General features: G+C 40.6%; 1 protein-coding gene and 1 long non-coding RNA gene across 2 annotated transcripts; both read right to left on the reverse strand.

Annotated features, from left to right (window-relative positions):
• Positions 1-999: 999 nt before the first annotated feature.
• LOC137297051 (uncharacterized) lies at positions 1000-2137 on the reverse strand. Its single transcript, XR_010957684.1, has 3 exons — positions 2081-2137; positions 1546-1697; positions 1000-1182 (listed from the first exon to the last, which is right to left on the reverse strand). It is a non-coding gene; the product is annotated as an uncharacterized lncRNA (long non-coding RNA).
• An 11720-nt stretch (positions 2138-13857) lies between these two features.
• On the reverse strand, positions 13858-22000 carry LOC137296663 (ADP-ribosyl-[dinitrogen reductase] glycohydrolase-like). Its single transcript, XM_067828482.1, has 9 exons — positions 21899-22000; positions 21054-21173; positions 18850-18999; positions 18403-18546; positions 17732-17886; positions 17236-17395; positions 16926-17084; positions 14399-14529; positions 13858-14021 (listed from the first exon to the last, which is right to left on the reverse strand). Exons 1-9 carry the CDS (start codon positions 21998-22000, stop codon positions 13964-13966), a joined length of 1179 nt encoding a protein of 392 aa, XP_067684583.1. The 3' UTR covers positions 13858-13963.
• Between the last annotated feature and the right edge of the window lie 2662 nt (positions 22001-24662).

A 24662-nucleotide genomic window follows, 5' to 3' on the forward strand; every position in this document is an offset into this window, starting at 1 on the left:
TTAGTGTGCACAATATATGAAACAAATATTTTCTTCCAAATAGAGTTGAAAACACCTGCCTGTCTGGTCCTCTGTCATCCTTCCGAAGAATCCTTGGTTCACGTCCATCCATGGAATATCTTCTCTTCTTGGCAGTCGTCCTGCCTCTGGGGGACTTCAGTGTCCATTTCGCCCCCAGGAAGATGGCATCCCTGCTCATAACAGTACAGAGAATATAGTTTACATCGCTGGCACTTACTGTGTGCATATATGCAACTTATATGCCTACACGTAAAATCTCAAACATGAAACTCAAGTTGTAATTTTGCAGTAGACGTCATGATAAACAAGGATGCATTGCATGTTATGGTTTATTCAAAAGATTGTTTGAAAGGAACAGTTGCATGCGTAAGCAACGGTTCTACTTAAAAAGGCAAAGAACACTTTACATAATTTATGCTTCACACACAGATTATGACTGCATGAGTGTCCTTTTACACCGCTTTCAGCAATATACTAGCTATATCACGGTGAGAAACAACAAATATATGCTTCACACATCATTCAGATATGGAAAATCGAAATAGGTTGTTTGGATCGTCATGAGCGAACACTTTAACCATTCGGTTATTCGACGATCCCCTTACATTTAAATGCAAAGCAAATATGTCGGGACGTGAAAAACAAAATTTAATTTAAGTTTTAAACTAAAATAGTGAATGCTTTACCAGGAGGTAGGCCAGTACACTGACTTTCAAAGTGACCAGCCGGGACTTGCTTTGTCTCGAACTACCTATTGAAGGACGGAATGGTGGGTTAACACTAAGTTATACTATCTATAGATAGCATCGTACAGGGCATGCACGAAGGGGGCCCTATCTACACTAACCCCTAATCTACCAGTCAAGTGCAGTCAGCATTGGGTCTACTGGGGGTGCTGAAAAGACTGGGGTCACCAGTGTGCCAACCCTAAACTAGCTGGGTTGCTATAGCAACCATCCTGACTGTACAGTCAGGCCCTAGCACCGAACCTACTCCATGTACGCTCGGCAGGGGGCTACGCGGAGAGCAGACGCACAATGGAGCCACCATGAGACAAAAACGCATCCCATCGGACCCTTGGAAAGCCAGTGTACTAAAGTCCAGGTGGAAGGGTTTAGAGTGACACAACACCAAATCCAGAGTGTGCCAGGGTTCCTGCGTCTGAAAGAAATGAGTCATGCATAGGCATCAGTAATCACATTTCTCGCGTTTGCAGATTGGATTAACAACAGCGAGTAAGTGTGGTTTTCTGCCGCTTTGGGCAATATTCCAACGACGGGCCTCATAAGTGGGCGTGGGACATAGTATTTAAATGAGGACTCGAACACTGACACTGAACATGACGTGCCAGCACTTGAACAACCAGGCTACACTACCACTCCGTTTACATGCAGAAACCAGTATCAACCTTTCCCATCTATACCTAAATGGCTGTGTACTATGAGAGAATGAGTGTGCACTGTATATTAAACAAATATCCATGAAGATGCATATTTTCTTCCAAATAGATATGGAAACACCTACCTGTCTGGTCCTCTGTCGCCCTTCCGAAGAATCGTTGAAGTCGTCCTACCTCTACAGGATTTCAAGACTTTCTGTCCCCACGACGAATATTTCACATCACTATAGGTGGGTGCTCAAACTCCAAGCGGGCTTCAGTCGCTCGCTTACGCAACCTAATCCCAGTCGCCGAACCCGAAACAAAGGATTAGAGCTATTGAAAGCACCTCAGTCACAAGTGTTTGCACAAAGGCATGTTTTTCTTATTTAGCGTGAGCCAAGTAAGACCTGGTAATATTCATTATTGAAACAAAACGAAACAAAATTTTCTTTCATTAATTACAGATTTATTTATGTAAGACAATATAGCTAAAACATACTCAACGGCTAATACAATACAGGTATAACCCATTGTAAATTTAAAATTACAAGTTAAACCCAAAGTGACATAGGTGTATGGAACATTCAATGTAAATGAATTAAAACAAACTGTCGTCCGTGGTTGGGAATGTTGTAAATTGTGATGTGCTTATCACTGCTCATCGCTTTCGTGACTCACTTGTGTTATTCTGCGATTACAGTCCGTTTGCCGTGAAAGCGTACCGATGAATGTCTCTTTAAACAAAAACGTAAATCGAATAAAATGAAATTACGACGGCAAATTTCTTATAATTTTATACCTTGCCAATTGAACATTTAATTCTCAAAATATTATTCAACTTAAGATGAAAGTTGTTAAACAAACGATCATAATTTCAAATCACTTTCTTTGTTTGTATTACAGAGGGTTTAGGGTGCACATTAAATAAAACGTCGAGAACTTGGGTTGGTCTAAGTTAACGCTCATCACGTACCGCACGTGCTCTTGTTTCACTGTTCTAACTGCTGCGCTTACCTCCTTGCAATACAAACCAGTAATAACGATTTCAATCTATAATCGTTTGTTAAACAACTTTTATCCTAAGTTGAATGCAAGATAAAACGACGCGGATTCGAAATATTAATTTCACTATGTCTGGTTTAAAGTAACAAATCATCTGAACATCGCACACCACAATACATGTAAATGAGACACCACCATCACATCCACCAATGCATGGCTCACCATCACCCTCATACGTATACATGAGACACAACCATCACAACCACCAATGCATGGTGCACCACCACCGGCACACATGAGCACACCACAACATACACCAATGCATGGGGTACCACCACCCTCGTACATGAGACACCACCATCACATACACCAATGCATGGCGCACAGCCACTGGCATACGTGAGTACACCACAACATCCACCAATGCAAGGCGCACCGACACCGGCATACATGACTAGAACACAACCTCCACCAATGCATGGTGCACCACTATCGGTATACATGAGCCACCACCATCTCATCCACCAATGCATTTCGCACCGACACCGGCATACATTAGTATATAACAACATCCACCAATGCATCGTGCACCGACACCGGCATACATGAGTACACCACAACATCCACCAATGCATCGGGCACCACCACCGGCATACATGAGACACCACCATCACATCCACCAATGCATTGGGCACCGCCACTGGCATACATTAGTACACCACAACATCCACCAATGCACTGTGCACAGGAACCGTCATACATGAGCACACCACAACATTCACCAATCCATGGGACACCACCACCGGCATACATAATACACCAACATCACATCAACCAATGCATGGGACACCACCACCGGCATACATAATACACCAACATCACATCCACCAATGCATGGTGCACCATCATCGGCATACATGAGCACACCACAACATTCAAAAATGCATCGGCCACCACTACCCTCATACATATACATGAAACTCCACCAACACATCCACCAATGCATGGCGCACCACCACCGGCATACATGAGTACACCACAACATCCACCAATGCATGGGGCACCCCCAAACTCATACATGAGACACCACCATCACTCCACAAATGCATGGCACACCGCCACCGACATACAGGAGTACACCACAACATCCACCAATGCATCGGGCACCACCACCGGCATACATGAGACACCACCATCACATCCACCAATGCATTGGGCACCGCCACTGGCATACATTAGTACACCACAACATTCACCAATGCACTGTGCACAGGAACCGTCATACATGAGCACACCACAACATTCACCAATCCATGGGACACCACCACCGGCATACATAATACACCAACATCACATCAACCAATGCATGGGACACCACCACCGGCATACATAATACACCAACATCACATCCACCAATGCATGGTGCACCATCATCGGCATACATGAGCACACCACAACATTCAAAAATGCATCGGCCACCACTACCCTCATACATATACATGAAACTCCACCAACACATCCACCAATGCATGGTGCACCACCACCGGCATACATGAGTACACCACAACATTCACCAATGCATGGGGCACCCCCAAACTCATACATGAGACACCACCATCACTCCACAAATGCATGGCACACCGCCACCGACATACAGGAGTACACCACAACATCCACCAAAGCATGCTGCACCGCCACTGGCACACATCAGCACACCACAACATCCACCAATGCATGGGGCACCACCACCGGCATACATGAGCACACCACAACATCCACCAATGGATGGCGCATTACCACCGGCCTACTGAGGCACCACCATCACAACCACTACTGCGTGGCGCACCACCACCGGCATACATGAGTACACCACAACATCCACCAATGCATGGGTCACCACCACCCTCATACGTATACATGAGACACGACCATCACATCCACCAATGCATGGTGCACCGCCACCGGCATACATTCGTACATAACAACATCCACCAATGCATCGTGCACCGCCATCGGCATACATGAGTACACCACAACATCCACCAATGCATGGGGCACCACCACAGGCATACATAAGCCACCACCATTACATCCACCAATGCATGGCGCACCGCCACCGGCATCCATGAGTACACCACAACATCCACCAATATATGGGGAACCACCAGCCTCATACATGAGACATCACCATCACATCCACCAATGTATGGCGCACCACCACCGACATACATGAGACACCACCATCACATCCACCAATGCATGCTGCACCGCCACCGGTATACATGAGACACCACCATCACATCCACCAATGCACTGGGCACCGTCACTGGCATATATGAGCACACCACAACATCCACCAATGCATGGGGCACCACCACCGGCATACATGATACACCACCATCACATCAACCAATGCATGGGGCACCACCACAGGCATACAGGAGTACACCACAACATCCATCAATGCATAGGACACCACCACCGGCATACATGAGTACATAACAACATCGACCAATGCATCGTGCACCACCGCAGGCATACATGAGAACACCACAACATCGAGCAATGCATGGGGCACCACCACCGGCATACATGAGTACACCACAACATCCACCAATGCACGGGGCATCACCCTCCTCATACATGAGACACCACTATCACATCCACCAATGCATGGCGAACCGCTACCGACATCCATGAGTACACCACAACATTCACCAATGCATGGCGCACCGCCACCGGCATACATGAGTACGTAACAACATCCACCAATGCATGGTGCACCACCGCAGGCACACATGAGGACACCACAACATACACCAATGCATGGGGCACCAGCACCCTCATACATGAGACACCACCATCACATCCACAAATGCATGGCGCACAGTCACTGGCATACGTGAGCACACCACAACATCCACCAATGCAAGGCGCACCGACACCGGCATACATAACTAGAACACAACCAATTGACATGTTTATGAGATTTCTTGAATACGCCAATTGCACATGCAAGATCCATTATGCATATCAACAGTAAGAACTCTAACAGAACAAAAGAAATAATAAATTAGTAAGTTTAAAGAGTCATGGGGATTCTTGAGAAACGGCAAAATTGAAAGAAGTAGCGGTAAAATCTTTCCTAAATTTACAAACATTTACAAGCCTTGTAAACATCACCTTTACAATCGTTGTAAATGTTTGTAAATATGACATTTAAATTTTGTAAATTTTTGTAAATCAACATTTTTTTTCTTGTGTTCATTTCAGTTTTCCGACCACTGTTTAACTAATGACATCACATCTATCGACTTACGTGAGGTTCCATAACGCATACTCCAGCAGACGGCAGTGCTGAAGGAGTTCTCGGGACTGCGCATATGTTCATAAACTTCTTGCCCAGCATTCACGTTAACGCAGATACCTGCATTTTACACGCAGAAAACACGATTTTTGAGCGCATAGATTCTAATCTGCTTAATTTTATGAAGTACCTTAAAACAGCAATATATAAGAAAACAATAAATTTTCAAATTATTGTGGATTGCAATGAACATTTCAAGCGCAAACGGTTTAGACTTATATTTCTGCACGCACTCATACGCTCAAAAGCTACTGCGAACACATCGATAAATAAGCCACGGAAAAATAGACAAACATATGTCATTGTCCTCACAAATATGCCAAATTTGACTTTGATCTTACAAAAATTACATTCATGAAAAGTATTTACGCTACACTAAATTAACATTACAAGTTTGTGGGAATTACGTTAAACGTCCGACTATAACTGACCTAGGTCTGTAGCTTTAACCACTAGGCTATCTCACCGTGGCTGAAGAGGAGACCCGATGCTAGGTATGGTAATTTCTGTGAGACATGCTTCTGGACCTTGTATCTTCAACTACGGAGTGTGGCAAGGGACCGGACACAGTTCCTTTTTTTGGGTACATCTGCAATTTCTCCCGAATATTGCTTAGTTCTTGCAATGAAACACGCGCAACAGCAACAGTTTGTTGCATTTCTACCAGGTAATAAATATTCTACCCGCGGTAATAACTATTTCAAGTCCCAAACATACGTATTAGGTTAGTGCAGCTAAAAATCGCCATAACATAGTTTGCTTTTGAAAAAGTGGGATGTGAAGATTCATTCAAACAGTACTTAGAGCAGTTTGAGCAAGCTCAGTAGAAAAACAGCGTGCCTAAACGCACCTAAGGACCTTGGAAATGAAACGAGGTGTTTGATTTGCCTTCAGTTTTGTTTCAGTTGCCTGTTGCAGTGGTCAGCTGGCAAAATGCATTAATGATGCGTCGCAGTACTGGTATTCAGAATAAAAACGTAATAAAGCAAGTTAGTTAATTAAGAACAGATACAAGCGGACTTAATCCACAGTTTGTGGGTAAAATTGTTAAATAGTAAATATTCTCTTTCAACTACATCAAACCTTTGTACCCAAGTGGGGTTAACCCAAGTTAACTACACAGGGTGATGACAGCATGTAAAAACACGTTTGGACGAGACAATCCTATGATTTCTATAATGAACCAACATAAGGTACAATGGCAGAAGTGACCAAGTCTTACCCATGTTCCTCCTCTGCAGACCACTGACGGTCCGGGGTAGAATCGACCTTCAGCAACCCCTTCGACTATGACTTGTCAACTAACGGGATCGGATGGTCAGGCTCGCTCACGTGCTTGACACATGTCATCGGTTCCCAGTTGCCAATTACGCTTTCCAGAGTCTGGACCAGACTCGATTATTTACAGACCTCCGCCATATAGCTGGAATGTTGCTGAGTGCGGCGTAAATCAAAACTCACTCACTCCTCCTCTGTAAGTGAGTTTAGTTTTTCACTGCAGTCAGCAACGTGATGACAGTCTGTAAATATATGAAACTAGACCAGACAATCCAGTGATCAACAGCATGAGCATCGATCTAAGCAACTGGGATACAATGACATGTCAACCAAGTCAGCAAGTCTGACCATCGGATCCGGTTAGTCGCCTCCTACGAAATGGGTGCCTGGAGACCAATTTTCGCCCACCTTCGCATGTCCCTCCTCTACAAGCATCACTGATTAGGCCTAAAACTATTGTTGTGGTTCTGAATACCTCATCCATCCATGAATTCTGGTACCAGCCTTATTTTCTGTAAACGGTATTAATAATAACTAAGCTAACAGATACCATTGTTTCTTCCTGGCACCAACAGACATGTGTCCTTCTGACAGAGCAATTCCACATGATGGCCACAGGCTTGATTGAAAACCAATTTCACATTGATGAATTTATTAGTTTGTGCTTTACATCTACAAAAATGTCATTGTTTTCAAATTACTACCTGCCTATCCTACATTGTAAAGTGGTGTAATCAGAACCACAACATTTTTTTATTTGATCATACTGCGGACATGACATAGATCTGGTCGATAGGTCCCTGGTCTCCTAGCGCCATTGGTGACTGAGTTCATGTTTTTACACGCCTGGGCTCACTTGCATGAAGCGACCTTAGCACTACAGTGACTGTAACTCCCATTCTCCAACAGGTTTAAGCTAGTCGTAGCGCTAAGATCGTTTTGTGCAATTGAGCCCTGGTTTACAACTAGGATCAAATACATGCACGTTTCAATCCAAGACCATTCTTCCCAAACAAAATACAAAACACCATTGATAATAGACTGTTTATGTAAGACAGTAACAGATCTATAATTGCACATACATACTTAGGCCTTTGGGTTAAATATCAGTCTGTGAATATATTTTATCATGGAATGTACATTTATTGACAGTTATATAAAGCTTATGCATTGGATGAACATACTGCTAAGTATTGGCATAAAAATAAGCTACAACCGACACTAGTGGCAGCTAGTCTATTCTAATATCACAGAAATGCAATTTCTAATTTAACAATGTTGTTGCCATGAAAACTTTACCCAAAATCTTGTATTCCATAATCAGATTATGGGGCTTTTTTGTACACATGATTTTTCCGAATTTTCAAACCAAATGATGGAAAAAATCATAAGTGTTAAATCACACAATATTTTAATTCATCAAAATATCAAGATTCATCTGCTAATGTCACAAATATATTGCTCAGCGCATCAATGCAAGTTCTTGTTCTTTCGGTCAGCTCTCTTCCATATAAAGCCCTGTGACAAACACAGAACATATATGGATTTGGCATTGTGATAATGAGTCATAAACAAAGTGATATGTATGAATTACCACGTGAAACAACTCATGAGTGAGTGAAATGGTTTGAGCACCACTCTGATCAGTATGTCAGTTATATCAAGGCTCTATATTCAAGGTTCCCAACAAACCCAGCATAAACATTTACCTGTTTGGTGAGCCCAGAGATGGATCAAACAAGGATCGGATATGAGTGAATTTGAGATTCAGATCAACACAATGAAGATCCAGGAACAAGGTACATCCTGTTTAGTACTGCACCATTCTTGAGTACCATGTTTGCTTGTTGTCAAGCAATAATGTCAGAATATTCCAGCTTTGTGACAACTGCTAAATATTTCAGCCAGGATCACAAAAACCAGTGATCAGTATCAAGAACAACCTTAAAGACTGTTCTGTTACACAAACATGGTACCACACAAGTCACTCAGCTTTACTACCCAAAACATTATCTCACCTCTTATAACCAGCAGAAGTTGTTCAGGACCAGTTCCAACCAGAAACAAGGTTGAGTTTTGAATGCAATAGAAAGGTCAAGAGAACTGACTTACGAATATGGCCAATAACTATGTGGCCAAAGAAAAGCAGTGATCAAGAGCATGAGCATCAATCTACATAAACTGGGATACAAGGACGTGTCAACCAAGTCAGTGAGCCTGATCACCCAATCCTGTCAGTCACCTCTTACAATAAGCATGGGTTGTGAAGACCAGTTGTAGGTCGGATATTCATAGGTACCCCATTTGTACGACAGAATATAGAGAAACAGTAGGTTTTAAAGCTACAAATGCTTTGTGGATCAGGACCCAGTCTCTTTATATTTTAGCAAATTTTAGTATTTAGTTTTCACTTGCAGGTCTAAAATTTCTCTTTCGATAAATCTACACCATACCCTGGATTCATCTGTCGCTTTTTTGATGACCTCCTTTTGCTGGATCCACATTCTCTCAGTAGCCAATCAGCTGAACAGTCATTACAACAGAACTTGTTAGTGTCAACAAAGAGTGAGTGATTGAGTGAGTTTAGTTTTACGCCGCACTCAACAATATTCCAGCCATATGGCGGTCTGCAAATGATCGAGTGTGGACCTGACAATCCAGTGATCAACATGAGCACCGATCTGCGCAGTTGGGAACCAATGACATGTCAACCAAGTCATCAAGTCTGACCACCCAATCCCGTTAGTCGCCTCTTAGGACAAGCATAGTCACCTTTCATGGCAAGCATGGATCGCCCCAGGACCTTCACAGGTGTCAACAAAGATAGCAGTGAAGGTTTGTTTACATTTTGGGGAAATCATACAAATTGTCAGGTCTGAAAAATATATATGCAAGAACTCCTTCTACCTCTTCCATACCTCCTCTGCATTATTTGTGTTGTCAAGTTTAATAGGTTAGATAATTTAAAAAGCGAAAGTGAGTTGTCATTGGTACGCTCAAATTCCCAGCAAAAACATCTGATTCAATAAAAAGCCAGCCAATGGAGATACTAAAATTATCAGGCCGAGCCATAGATGCATCCAGGGCATGCTTGCGATATATCAGAACGTATACCCTGGAAATATTGAGGATGTGTGACACAAGGGGTCAATATACCCTAATCCTGTATCACAGGTTTAAACATTCTCTGTGATCACCATAAACAATCACAACCAAAACTTTCAACAAACTAAACATGCATCATATTTACACAAGGTAACAGACATTGAAATGTTTGATATCCGATTGAGTTATGTCGCAAGACATACTGTATCCAACCACTGATAAAGCAATTATCACAGGACTTTGTTCTGACTAACAGGGACAGACACAGCCAAGTCTGTTACTTCAAGCTTGGAAGAGTCTAGAAGGACCAGTTACTCATCATTTTTCATGTCTATCCCTGACAAATATCACAAAGAAATATTGAACAGACTATGTTATGACAACTTCTATTGGGGTTTGTATAGGGTATCAGCCACCAAACTAAGGACTTCTTGTGGTCTCTCCATGGGTCAATCAATAATCTTAAGGAACTAAAGAAACACGCAAGTAGTAGAATACACACAAAGTTGGTCAAATATGGGACCAACCATCAAGGGAAATAACTCTTAGCTACATTGCTGCACTAGCACACTGATGCTCCACAATGGCGATGAATTAGCACCTACTGTTGTTGCAAGACATTTTTATGATGCATGAGTTTCCTGTAAATTTATAACATCACAGTTGTTGCTAAAGTTTGGACCTTTTTATGGCAAATCACTGGCAATTAAAGTGTTTTCAAGGCTCAACCAAATTTAGGGCCTTTTTAGGATAAAATGTCAACTTTTCAGGCTTTTTCATGTCTGTGCAAACCCTGTCAATAGACAAGATAGAATTACCATATTAAACATTGTTCCAGTTCATATCTGGTCACCTTTTTAAGACACGACTACTTCTTCATAAAATCAGTTTGCACATGACATTTTTCATATAATCTACCACTTATATCGTACTTCAACTGAACCTATGGAATACGTGCACACTGTGTTCCTGGAGCAAGAGAGAGTCAGCATCTAGAAAGCTGCCAAACCTAAAAAGTTTCAGATTTGAGGGATCCAAATATTCAAACATCATAAGAGAAGACCTCAAGATTCCCCAACATACCCAGGATCAAACATTGTTAACTGTCGACCAAAGACCTCTATTCTGACTCTAACAAAAACTTCAAAAACATAACACAAAAAAGCTGCATAAGATATTATGCAGAGATACGAATTGAGAAACATTGTCATATATCACAACTGCCACTAAAACAAGTTTTCAGAAACAAAAGTGCTAGACTGCCATGTGAATATGCATACAATCTGATTATCAAAAGCATCTTGACTATACAATCCATTAAACGCCACTGCAGGTATATGCAACTCATCTGTATGTGTTTGGTCAAACTTTGACTACATTCGTTATACATTTTCTAATTTCTCACTTTGTCACCTTGACCAGATTAAATACAGGCTTAACATTTGGCACAGAATGTCTAAAGTGTCATTCATTACATTCAATGTGACAAGTACAGTGACATCTGTCCAATCCGGCAAGTTGTCAACACTGGAATAAAATAAAATAAAATAAAATCTAAGTGCCATCCGTGTTTGTACATTTATCATCAGCTCTACAATCCAGCACATTGTCTAAACCGGATTATTTCTTCAGTCCCAATGAGTGCCGGTTTAGACAGCTTCCACTGCTTTGAATAAGCAGTATTTGCATCCCACTCATTACCTGAGCAATGTCTGGAGCTCATAAACCTAAAATCATAATCATGGAACGTGGAATATCCAACTCAAGGCCATCACGTAATATTCCATGCATAAGGATTAGGGTATAAATCTGAGAATTGCAAAACCTTAGATGACTAAGCAACAGAGCCTCTTCTGATTCATTGAACACAAGGAAAAATAAATGACATTCATTTCTTTGAAAGTAATTTGGTCCAATGTTAAACAAATCTTGCAGATAAGTTAAAAAACTTAACACCAGCTCTGTCAAAATATTTGCATGATTAATGGTTTAACATTGCAGAAATAAAATATTGTATCAAAAATAGGAGGCACACAATACAAAATTACATAAAGAAGTACCACTTTTGTATCGAATTACCCATAATACATTAAAATGCAATTTATATTGTAAAACATGGGGAAAATGACAGAAAATGTCCAGGAACCAGTTAATGCTGTTTTCTGGTATTTCCTGCTGGCATTAATATTCTGGGTTATGATTCACCGGAAAAAGGGTGAAAATAGCATTTAAACCAGACAATACTAAATTTGATATGAATCGTATCCCATGCATATCACTGGAATACGAATCATATCAGAGCCTAATCCGTACACCTCTGAAGAATATGGTCACAATAAGGGCCACGGGAAAATCAAGTCAGATCCCTGACCAGTCTGTTACAAAAATATGCAAAGTTTTCCATCCTGTATATTTCCTTTTCATGGATGTAATGACTACTGGCATAAAGATGTTGAACACTGTTGTTCATTTGCATGTTTAGTCACTGTTACAAAGGAACATTCTGTCATAGAGGAAAAGAAAGGGGAATGTTTAAAATAAAGGATAAAAAATCACTCCACCTCAAAGGAGATGTGCTCTGAACAAAAATGCAATATTTCAACTGCAGAAACATGAAAGTAAAAATACCAAATCTCCAAAACTGATAAAGATGTTTTTCAATATGTCATCTAAAATGGTTCTAAACCTAACATGGCCATTAAGACACATCTGCTTCTGTGAAGAGAAAGATGACATATTTTTCCTGTAACACAAAACAATAAATCATGAAAGGAAGATTTGATTTATCACAGGCACTACTAATCAATATCATACTTTTCTAGTTGTATAAACCTGTAGTTTATCATCCAATCAACTGTGTTAAATAGTCATTTCTGTCAATTCCAGTTGGCTTGAATCTCATAGACAAGGATGTTAAATCACTATTTAATAGATACAACTTCTGGCAATATTGTAAGATGTGACTTGGCTCTTGTGAGACATTTCCTTCACTTCTTGACCACCAGGTACATAAAGAGATTTACAGAAATACGTAAAATCAAATGACAGTTGTTTTCTTTCTTGTTCCGGGGATGAAACTTGCACCATTCAGATGTTTAACAGTTGGAAAGAATCATACAGGTGACCTAATAAATGTCCATGATTTCAAGAATCTCTTTTTCAGGTTCTTAAAAACTTGGGCTATTTTCATAAATATGTTTCAAAAATATAAATTTTGATAAATACCATTTCAGATCTTTGCCATACTGAGAAACTGTTACAGTATTTCAAATCAACACCCATCATTATGAATTCATTCAGAACTAACTCCGGCATTTACACATTCTAACAAACTTTAGCACCCAGTCATGTTAAACAGCCATAAAAAGTCAGTCAACCATGGGCAGATTTCTAGAAGGTTAATCTTAACTCCTATTCTTTAATACTGCACTAATGTTACCTTAGTGACTGCGATCATCTTAGTGCTTTATGAAAGGAGCCCCTGGTCTTCTTTGAAGCAAGAAACAGTTATCCAAGAGTTACCTCCCATACTGTTCAATGGCTGAAAGAATTATTACAAGCTGAACTTTGGCATAAACAAACTGACCATACCTCCTGACGATACTGTAATTTTGTCAGTTTCTTTGCAAAAATATTTTTTAGAGAAGAATGATCGTTCCAGCAATCACTCATCCTCAAATAATGCCAAAAGCCCTCTCAGCTCAATAAATGATGTGTAATGTGTGTCTGACTATTGAGACTTAAGTCTGTCATGGTTAATATTGAGCAGTATTGGAAATACAAAGGCCACATCTTTCATTCCTCTTCTGCTATACTGTAGTTTCAATCTTGGGATGAAATCTTCCCTTCTCCATGATGTTGAAGTAACTGGAAATACACAGGAAACTTTGTTAACTTGGCATTCTAGAAATTATGAGACAAGCATAGGGCTTTATGGATAACAACTTCTTGTCTGATGCAGAAGGAAATGTTTCAGTGTAGATCCTTATACTTTTTTCAAACTAAAGTTTCAAAGGAAGTGAAAACACAATTTTGGTTTGTTTAAGTGGAAACAGCTTTCAAACAGGTAAGCACTAGTACAATAGGCAATGAGCACAGGTTACCAAACACCTCCTTGACCAATGTCTTGACAAATGTCTCAAGCAATGTTCCCGAATATGGGCCTGGACTGTCCTGAGTGTTTGTGACACCCCTGTCTCCCACACTAGTGCAATAGCAGCAGTGAATGTGAGCAAGGTGGTCACCTGTCTATAACTTTGTCCAGCCAGCGCCGGTGCTTGAGGTCCTGGATCCACGAGGAGGGGATGGCATCCAGTCCCAGCTTACATCCTAGGAAGGCCCCTGCTAGAGAGGCATTAGCATCAGCATCACCACCCTGCAAACAACATCCAGTATGTCAGGTGTAGGCACAGTAATGCATGTTAGATGGATGGATGGATGGATGGATTATTGAGTTCAATGATGGATGGATGGATGGATGGATGAGTGGATGGATGGGTGATGAATGGATGGATTGAAGGATGAGTGGATGGATGGTTGCTGGGTGAGTGGATGGATGGATGACTGGATGGATGAAGAGTGGATGTATGATAAATATATGGATGAGTGAATGGATGGATGAGTGGATGGATGATGAATATATGGACAGGTGGATGAATGGATGAAGAGTGGATGGATGATGGATATATGGATGAGTGGATGGTTGAATGATGATGAATTAGAAGATAAACATGGAAATTCAGTGGTGTGCAATGTAATTAAAATAGCTCTAGCGCAGCGTGAGGTTTTAAATAAAAAATTTAGAACTACTGTAATTTCATTTTATACCTCAGAATTTCCAACACAGTACGTGTATCACCATTCTACCAAAACCGCATTATTAAGATTTAAAAACAATGTGATGTGTCAGAAAATCAGATGTACATAACATGATTCTATACCTCTAAATGACTTTCAGTCACAATCCAGTATTTACTGAAGTCATGGTAGAATAGATGAATGTATGACAGAGCATCAAATAAGCTTTTGGCCATGTGGGTATGATACCAATAGTTTTGTACATAAATTTTAGGGGGAGTGGGGGGTGTCATGCACATTGTACATGCTTCTCCATAAATATCGTCATCAGCACCCCTAGCCATAACTTACAAACTGTCCCCTTTTGTACCAGTACATTCATACTGGTGTTAAACAAGATAGCAGTTTAGCTAGACTATATTACAGCCATGTCTTTACCCTAACAGTTATTCTTTTTCAAACCCTTGTTCCCATCATGTTGTTTCACTCAACGACCCATGAAGACCTTAAGCAACCCATGCTTGCTATAAAAGGCGACTATGCTTGTGTTAAGAGGTGACTTACCTGGATCAGGTAGTCAGGCTTGCTGACTTGGTTGACACATGTAATTTCCCAATTGCGCAAATCAATACTCATACTGTTGATCACTGGATTGTCTTGTCCAGACTTGATTATTTACAGACAGATTATTTACATATAGCTGAAATATTGCTGTGTGCGGCGTAAAACTAAACTCACTTACTCACTGTTTCACTTTCCCGCTGTTAAAAGTTCATTAAAAGTATCACTTGCAATAGATTCTGAATGTGAAACACAGTCCTTGCCTATTAATGCATCCAGCAATCCTCTAATGAAGTTGTTTTCTGTTTGTAAAGTAGATAGTTAATTTTCAGCATGTGGAAGCTTTCAGTCTCACATGCTCACCATTATCAGTTTGTTTACAGCTATTTCTTCAGTCGCAATTTACAGTTGGGACAATCAGTGAAGGGCTAATAAACCACGATTAGTATTCTATTTCTGTTGCACATTTCAGTTGCAACAGAAATTGTTTTAAATTCGAATATTTAGAGATGGAAAAACTTTGAGTTCAATTAGCTTGACTTGATATGATGTGCAACATAATTTTCATGCATTGGGTAAATTAGCATTCTTATTTCGACAAATGTACAAATGTACATAATTCATGCATCTTCATACACTGGCATATATTTGTCTCGCCTATTTCAACTTCTTTATAGTGTAGTTTACGCAAAAACGCAGCTTATTTGGACCTCTGGTATAATGAATGAAAGAGTGGATGGATGATGAACAGGTGGATGAAAATGGATGAGTGCTTGGATGGATGACGAACAGTTAAGTGATTGGATGGATAACGATGAACAGGTGTATGTAAATGGATGTGTGTTTGGATGGGTAACGATGAATAGGTTGATGTAAATGGATGTTTGGATGGATGACAATGAATAGATGGATTCATGATGAATGGATGAGCAGATGGATGGATGACTATGAATAGATGGATGTATAACAAATGCTGGATGGATTGATGGATGGATGACTATGAATAGATGGATGTATAACAAATGCTGGATGGATTGATGGATGGATGACTATGAATCGATGGATGTATAACAAATGCTGGATGGATTGATGGATGAGTGGATGGATGATTAGGTGGATGGATGATGGATGCACACAAATAAATGAATGAATCAATGAATGTTGTTTTATGCCAGTCAGCATTGTTGCCACATTATCATTGTCATCTGTAATCAAGGCAGAGACAGGCTAGTCGGTCACTGCAAACAGCAATCATCCAGTAAACAGGCTACAATAACATAATCAGTTAAGAATCTCAATTTTCAAACTACAACAGTGGGTACGTATTCTGTCCTTTAACTCACAAGTCGCACACACTAAGTTCTATGAGCGTGAGTCTACTCCCCAACCTGCCAACAGTTTGATTGGACTCACCTCCATCACAATATCTCGTATAGCTGTGCGGAAGTCCTTCTGCTTGAGAGCCCAGAACCCAGCTCCCAGTGTCTTGTACGTGTGATTCATTTTGCCTCTCTCATCCAGCTTCAGATCTTTAAGTGATGTTGTGAACAAGATCTTCTTGAACTCCTTAATCTGAACAAAACAGTTTAAGATGAATTTAAATCAAGTGCAATTTATCACATAATAATTTTTTTTCCCAAATTTTCAAAAGGAATACATCTGAAAGAACAGGGTATTTGTCTTGACCAAGTGAGAATGTATCTGAAGATGACTTGAGACTTACATCAGAATAAGGCTGATTCAGCATACACCGACAGCCATAGGAGAAGGCTTCCTCAATTATAGAATCTATATCATAGTCTCCAGTCTTCTTTAAGTGTTTCTCATCTTTCTGCAGCAAGGCCGACATGACTGTTGCTACAGCAACACATGACGCTTGGCAGCTGAAATGCACAGTTGGGGAATACAATGATTTGCTTTCTTGGGATTTAATGCATGTAGCATATGAAATATTTGGATGAATTTACACATTTATGCCATTTGTAATTATTTACGTTATTTAACTAGTACACAACATGTACAATTCACTCTTGTGACAAGCGAACACTTCAACCACTAAGGTACCCCACTGCCCCAAACCACATTCGGACCAAAGGATTCAACAGTTCAGAGCACAGGTTGCACGTTACATGACACTGAATGAGAGATGGAAGGAGGGAGAGAGCCTTATGAAATTTTGCATGACTGGCAACCACTCTGACCATTATTCTACAATGTACCTTGGATCTGCGTGTGTGATGGAACATATATCCAGTGAGTTCTTGATCACCTTGCCCAGCACGTGGTAGTAATGTATTCCAGACATGGGGGCACGGGCGAGGGCACAGTTAGTGGCTCTCAGACTACGGCAGTCTCGCCACACAATCTCAGCTGCCTGGGACAAGGAAAAACAAGTCTATACATAAGTGGTCAAACTTAACACAATAAAATTTCCAAAATCTCCAAAGAGGATCTTCATGAAAATTTATTGAAATAGTATGCTGTATGATCTGTTTTTTCAATAACAAGTCAAAGTTTCTTTGTTCAATGAATATTCTGTCTGGGTTTTCAAACTATGCACTATTCCGATCAATGAAAACTGATTAAAAATGTAAACACACAATGTCCGTCAGTCACATGGCTGCATCCTGAGAGCCACTGAAATATGGCTTATGTTAGCCATTTGGATAGGCAATTAGATATCTAAGGTGATATTACTAACCTTCTGTGCTTCACTTGTGCTTCCAAAACTGATAAAAACTGATGAATATGGACATGCAAGAAGTTCATTTATCTCGTTTCGCAAGATTCACTAAAAACTTAGTGAAATTTGTTTTGTGCCGGGACCTAGTCTTTAAAAGAAAGCGAATTTCAAAGGTGGCATGAAAGTTCCTAACAGTAACGTCCCTACCTTGTTGGGTGCCTCTGAGAACTGGGGATGGTTGATCACATTTTTGGTGAAGCTGCACAACCCAGGGCCACACACATCGCCCAGCTCAGGGAAGCCGCGTTCCAACCATTCCATCAACCGCTTGGCTATATCCTCTGGCATCACCTGTATACAATGATCCCTAAACATATTACGCTCCATTACCGAATAATCATAAGCATAAGATCTCAAACACTGTCTCTTGCCACTTCGTGATCATGCAATAGCTCTTGAAATGAATAAAATGCTTATTCCAGGTCACTAATTTGTTAAACCAAACAAAAAATAGGCAAAACCATGTGAAAAGATTGTACTCATTACCAAATATTTGTGATATGAATCACACTGGCCTCTGTGGATTCGGTGTAGTCCCAATGCTGTCATACACCTAGTCAGAACGTACGGACTGAAATCTACACAGTTCTTTACCTGCCCCTTGTTCTCCACTAATGACTGAATGAGGATGATCATGTGATCAGTCTCGTCTGTCCAGTCGTACACATCCCACTTGCGACGATGTGCATCCGCCAACATCTTCTTGTGGACTAGCTGGAACTTGTTGCACACAGGCCCATATAACTGTATCAGAAACATCAAAACAGCTCGCAATGTGGTCTTACATTAATATCTGCCAACAATATTATCTGTCACAGGGGTGGTAGGGTAGTCTAGTGGTTAAAGCGTTCAGTCGTCATGCCGAAGACCCGGGTTCGATTCCCCACATGGGTACTATTGTGTGAGGCCCATTTTCTGGTATCCCCCGCTGTGATATCGCTGGAATATTGCTAAAAGCGGCGTAAAACCAAACTCACTCTCACTCATCTGTCACAGTGAGCGAGTAGTTATATGCCGCACTCAGCAAATTTCCAGCTATATGGCGGTGGTCTGTAAATAATGCAGTCTGGACTAGACAATCCAGTGATCAACTGCATGCTCAACTGCATGAGCATCAATCTAAGCACTTGGGATATGTCAACCAAGTCAGAAAGCCTGACCACTCGATCCCATTAGTCGCCTCTTGTGACAAACGTGTTACTGAAGATCAATTCTAAACCATAGAATGAATGACCCCATAGGACAATGATATACTAATGAAGTCATTATGGCACTCTCTTGAAAAAAACCTACAGTAGAACAGAACACTTACATTTTGTGCAATTCCAAAATTAAGTCCTCAGGTTAATTACAGTCAGATAATTTGATTCCTAAATAAATCATTCTTTACAATGTTAAGACAGGGGCTTAAATACTGGAATCCCTGTTAGCGTATTAACGTGAAAGTAGTTACAGAATCGAAAAAAATCTGAAAGAGCATCAACTGCAAACGTATGAGATCACTTCTGCACTAACCACACATACTAGTGTTCCTTTAATTGAATTCCATATCAGTCAAACTAATAGGCATTCTCCATATCTCCAGGGTATACATTCCGATAAATCTCCACGATACCCTGGATGCATCTATGGATCGGGCTGATAATTTCATATCCTCCCTTTGCTGGCTCCACATTCTCACAGTAGCCAATCAGCTAGACTGCTGTTACACCTAGCTTTGCCAGAGTCAACAAAGATAGCAGTCAGTGTAAGTTTTTTTCGCAGTGCTATTCAGATTTTGGAAAATTATACAAAATTGAAAGGTTGCTAACTTTAAAAAAAATATATACAAGAACTCCTTCTATCTCTTTCAGAGTATCTCTGAATGATTTTTGTTGCCAAGTTTAATTGTTTAAGAAGCATAAGTGAGTTGTGAGTGGTACACTCAACTTCCCATGATAGACAGCTGATTGGATGAAAAGCCAGGCAAGGGAGGTAATAAATTCATCAGGCAAGGCTGCATCCAGGGTCAGTAGTTCAAAAATATGTTGACAAGCCACTTGCCACAGGGCAAGTGACTTCAAGAAAGTAACTTGTCCTGACTAATATTCCACATGCCCTGATTTTATATTGCGAACTTTAATAGCTCATTATGAGCAGATATGAAATTAAATCCAAGATTATTTGCAGTTTGAAACTATAGGTGGAAATTATCTAGTAGTCCACGGACAAGTAAGATACCATTATTTGATTGCCCAAAATGAAAACTGACTTGTCCTGGGCGTCGGGAAATGGGACTTTTTAACCCCTGCAGGGTATAGTGAAAATATATCCGACATATACCATGGAGATATTGAGGAAGACTAGTTAGTGGTAATAAGATGATTTGTTACAAGAACAACGATCGATGCTGTTGGGGCACAATGACACACGTTCAGCCAAGTTACCAAACCTGAGATCTACTTAGACTGCTGCCTAGAGCTTATCCAAACCCTGAATCAACAGTACTTCATAACTGCATGTTTGTTCATTTGTTTGTTTGTTTTGTTTGTTAAATGCAACATTCAGAAAATTTCAAGCTACATGATGGCAGTCTGTAAATTACTATGTGTGGACCAGTCAGTCCAGTGATCGACATCATGAAGCTCATCTCAATCGCTGCAGCACATTTATCATTTATTCAGTGGTTGCAGAATTTTAACAAGTGTACAAGTGAGCATAGCTCACATACAACATTTCCTGTTATACCATACTTTGTTAAATTCTCTTCAGCAGAGAATCTTAACTGTCCACATAGTGACATCATCAACTGTGCATACCTTTTTAGCCTCTTCTTTTGACTGAGTTTCTGTCAATAATCCCAGGGCATCACCAACGCACTGACCATATATAGCTGCATAAATGCGATCATAGACCCGGCATGCATCTCGGCGTATAACCTGATAAACAGAAATCTCTGTACAAATTTTGTAAGTATCATAAAATAAGGGGACTTTGGTACTCACAACTTTATAGTTACTGTACATGACACTCATGTCAATTGCTGCAGCGTGTTGATGACATAAACAACATGACAAATATAGAAGTTGATCATCATTTATTCAGAGGTTACAGGAGTCAAACAAGTGTACAACTTCCACAAGTGAGCATATTTGTGCAATAGTATCAGTCACTAGAATAAAATATCCATCGATTTTTGAAAAAGTAACAGATTTTTTACTTGGAACTCATGTGTTATCATGGTGTTGAGCTCAGGCCACTAAACAGGTAAAGTTAGGCAACTTTTGGTGTAGAAATCACTTGGATGGGTGATCATGTTGGTAAGACTTCCACCCGTATCCCCTAAAGTTCAAAAAGGAGGAAACATTTCTTCGATGTTTGCTTTAAATCTTTGATGGTTTCAGGTTTACTGGGGTTAAATTCTACAGTGGCTTCAATAATGTCCAACTGGCCTCCGGGTACAATGCACTCAACTGTCAACACTGGCCAGTACGAATATAAGTGTCACTGAACGAATATAAGTGTCACTGAACGAACATAAGTGTCACTGTCAGTGTCAAAATCGTTTCAAAGGATCGCGACAACTTGTTAGAGGTAACACAACATTGATCCAAACAGATCACAATATGATAAAAATTACACAGGCTACACATAAAATACATACCTTGTACGGCTGACACCTTGGTGAATTAACATCACGTCGACTGCGATCGGTTTTCTTTTTCAATTTCCCGCTCAGAATAATACCCCTCCCTGTCGTCGCCATTTTAAATTTCCCACCGTACTTTGCTGAAGCAGTAATGTGATCGGCCCTACTGGCTTCAGTCGAACATAATCAACCAACGCGAGTTATTTCCCTTACTCCGACAAAGGTGCCACTGAATGTATTGGTTAAAGGGTGCTTTTTTTCCTGGGGCGATACTCACAGCTCTTTGAGAGATTGTTCAGACCTGAGTATAAGACACGGTAGTGTATTGTTTGCGTATCCATGCAAGATTCAGGGGCCCGTTTCAAAGAGCTAGTGTATCCCTACGACTATAGAAAGTTTATGTTACAGTATAGGAGATAATCTAAGTAACGGAGTGTCACAGAAACGTCACTGAGACAAACACGATTTATGGCTTTCATTTGAGGATCTTCAAACAGATAGTATATAAGTACTGATGTATGTAATTTAAATAAGGATCCAAGTTATTATGTAGTACTTAACAGACACAAGTTATCATAGTACAGAAACATGCTACTAAAGTACAACCGCAGATAATTCGAGTACAGATACAAAAGACATTAGTTCAGATACAAGTTATTTCAGTACAGATACAAGTTCTTTAAGAACATACCCAAGTTATCTGATTGCAGATACAAGTTATCTAAGTACAGACACGATACTTTAAGTACAGACACAACTTATTTAAGTAAAGATGCAAGTTATTTAAGCATCGATACACTTATTCTAACTTCAGATACACGATATACACCTGGAGAAATATCGCAACACTTATTATTTTTAACACACTTTATCCACTTATATTAATACCACAATTAAGCCGTCATATAGAATTATTTTGATTTTTCGGCTGCATTATGCATTGTTTTGATGTAATGCGAGCATAACGTGAAATACTAGTCTACATTTGTCTAAACTGCATTATTTTCCCTACTACCTTACCGACCCGTGAAGGTCTGAATTAGAATATGTGTCGTCAGTAACCAATGCTTGTCGTAAGAGGCGACTAACAGGATTGGGTGGTCAGGTTCGCTGACTTGGTTGACACATGCCATCAGTTCCCAATTGCGCAGATCGAAACTCATGCTTCTGATCACTGGATAGTCCGATCCAGACTCGATTATTTACAAAAGAAGCCGCCATACAGCTGTAATATTGTTGAGTGCGTTATGAAACTAAATTCACTCACTCATTCACATTCTACTTCCTTGTCCTCCCAGCAACGCTAAAGCCCCTAATTTCCCCAGGTTCTTAATCTCACATCTCACTGGGGCTCCTTTTTAAATGGGACCATTCGTTACTGTTAAAAATTATATATTATTACATAAAAATAATAATAATATTGATTCTATAGATTTCGTGGCTGTTAAACAACCAAACGGTCTCCTCAACTGTATAAATATTGCAAGTTCTCTCTATGTGGAGCGCTGGCATGTAACAGGGCTATTTAGGTTCCTCACGAATAACAATTACTAAGTAACAGGGAGGATCATGCTCTTGGCAGAATCACACGACTTCGTCCTTTCACGTGGCGAGTTAGAAAGCGTGTGACTTCCACATCGTCGTTTGTCTAGCAGAAAGGCCCGAATTCGACTAAAATGGCCTTGTTTAGAGAAAGACGACCTTTGACGTGCTAGTTGTTTCCCCTAGAGCTTTAGCAGCACGACTGGCTTGGAACCAGGCCCGGCGTCAGTGAAATATGACGTCATAAGAAAGGGTTCACTGGTATGACGAAAGTCGATTTCTGAGGTTCAGGACTGATAGCCGGATTAGTGTTTGACGCCGCAGAAACGCTGCATATGCATGTTCTGTTGGCAGGGGTTTTGGGGGTGCCTCTCCAGGGATGCATCCCACCCCTCTTCACTCCATCCCAATCACCAATATCATATCAACATCATGCATGCAACAAACAGAATCATATACACATTATATTGTCAACGAATCATGCTCATTAGGAAGTAGGTATCTTCCCGTTATAAAGACATAGTCTAGTCGTTAAAGCGTTGGCTGGCCATGCCGAAGCAGCAGTTCAATTCCCGACATGTGTGAAGTTGTGAAGTTCATTTGTGATGTGCGCCGCCATGATATTGCTGAAATATTGAAAAAATGGCCTACAAATAAACTCATTCACTCACCCATCTATCTCTCTTTGTGGACGGTAGGGTAGCCCAGTCGTGTAAGTGTTGTCACCCTGAAACCTCGGTTCGATTACCACACATGTGTGAAGAACATCACTGGTGTCAAATGCAACTTACTTTCGCTTTGTACACTGAGCCCGTACCATGAAAACAACAAGATACCGTTGTCCCCTAGTGTCCCGACTGACTGCATGTGTATGACCGTATCTCGGTTGGCATGTTATCAAGCTCTGGTTTCCAGTGAAGACAGGTTTAATTTGTCATCAGCAACGATTGCTCGTAAGATCAAGTGATCTGACTCGCTCACTTGGTTGACACATGCAATGCCATTCAGAAAGCCGCGGTGGCCGAGTGGGTTAGACGACTGACTTTGCGTGCTAGCGATCAGGTGCCTGACTTTGAGAGTGCGGGTTCCAACCTCGGACGGGACTCAACTCAACAAAAGTACCACTATATGTACTTTACAAAGTGTAATCACAAATATAATCTGTGTTACATATCACTGTATCCCAATTCTGTAGAACGATGCTCATGCTATTGACCACTGGATTGTATGGTCCAGA

The sequence above is a fragment of the Haliotis asinina genome, chromosome 9 (assembly GCF_037392515.1).
Source record: "Haliotis asinina isolate JCU_RB_2024 chromosome 9, JCU_Hal_asi_v2, whole genome shotgun sequence".
In the NCBI taxonomy this organism is placed as follows: domain Eukaryota; kingdom Metazoa; phylum Mollusca; class Gastropoda; order Lepetellida; family Haliotidae; genus Haliotis; species Haliotis asinina.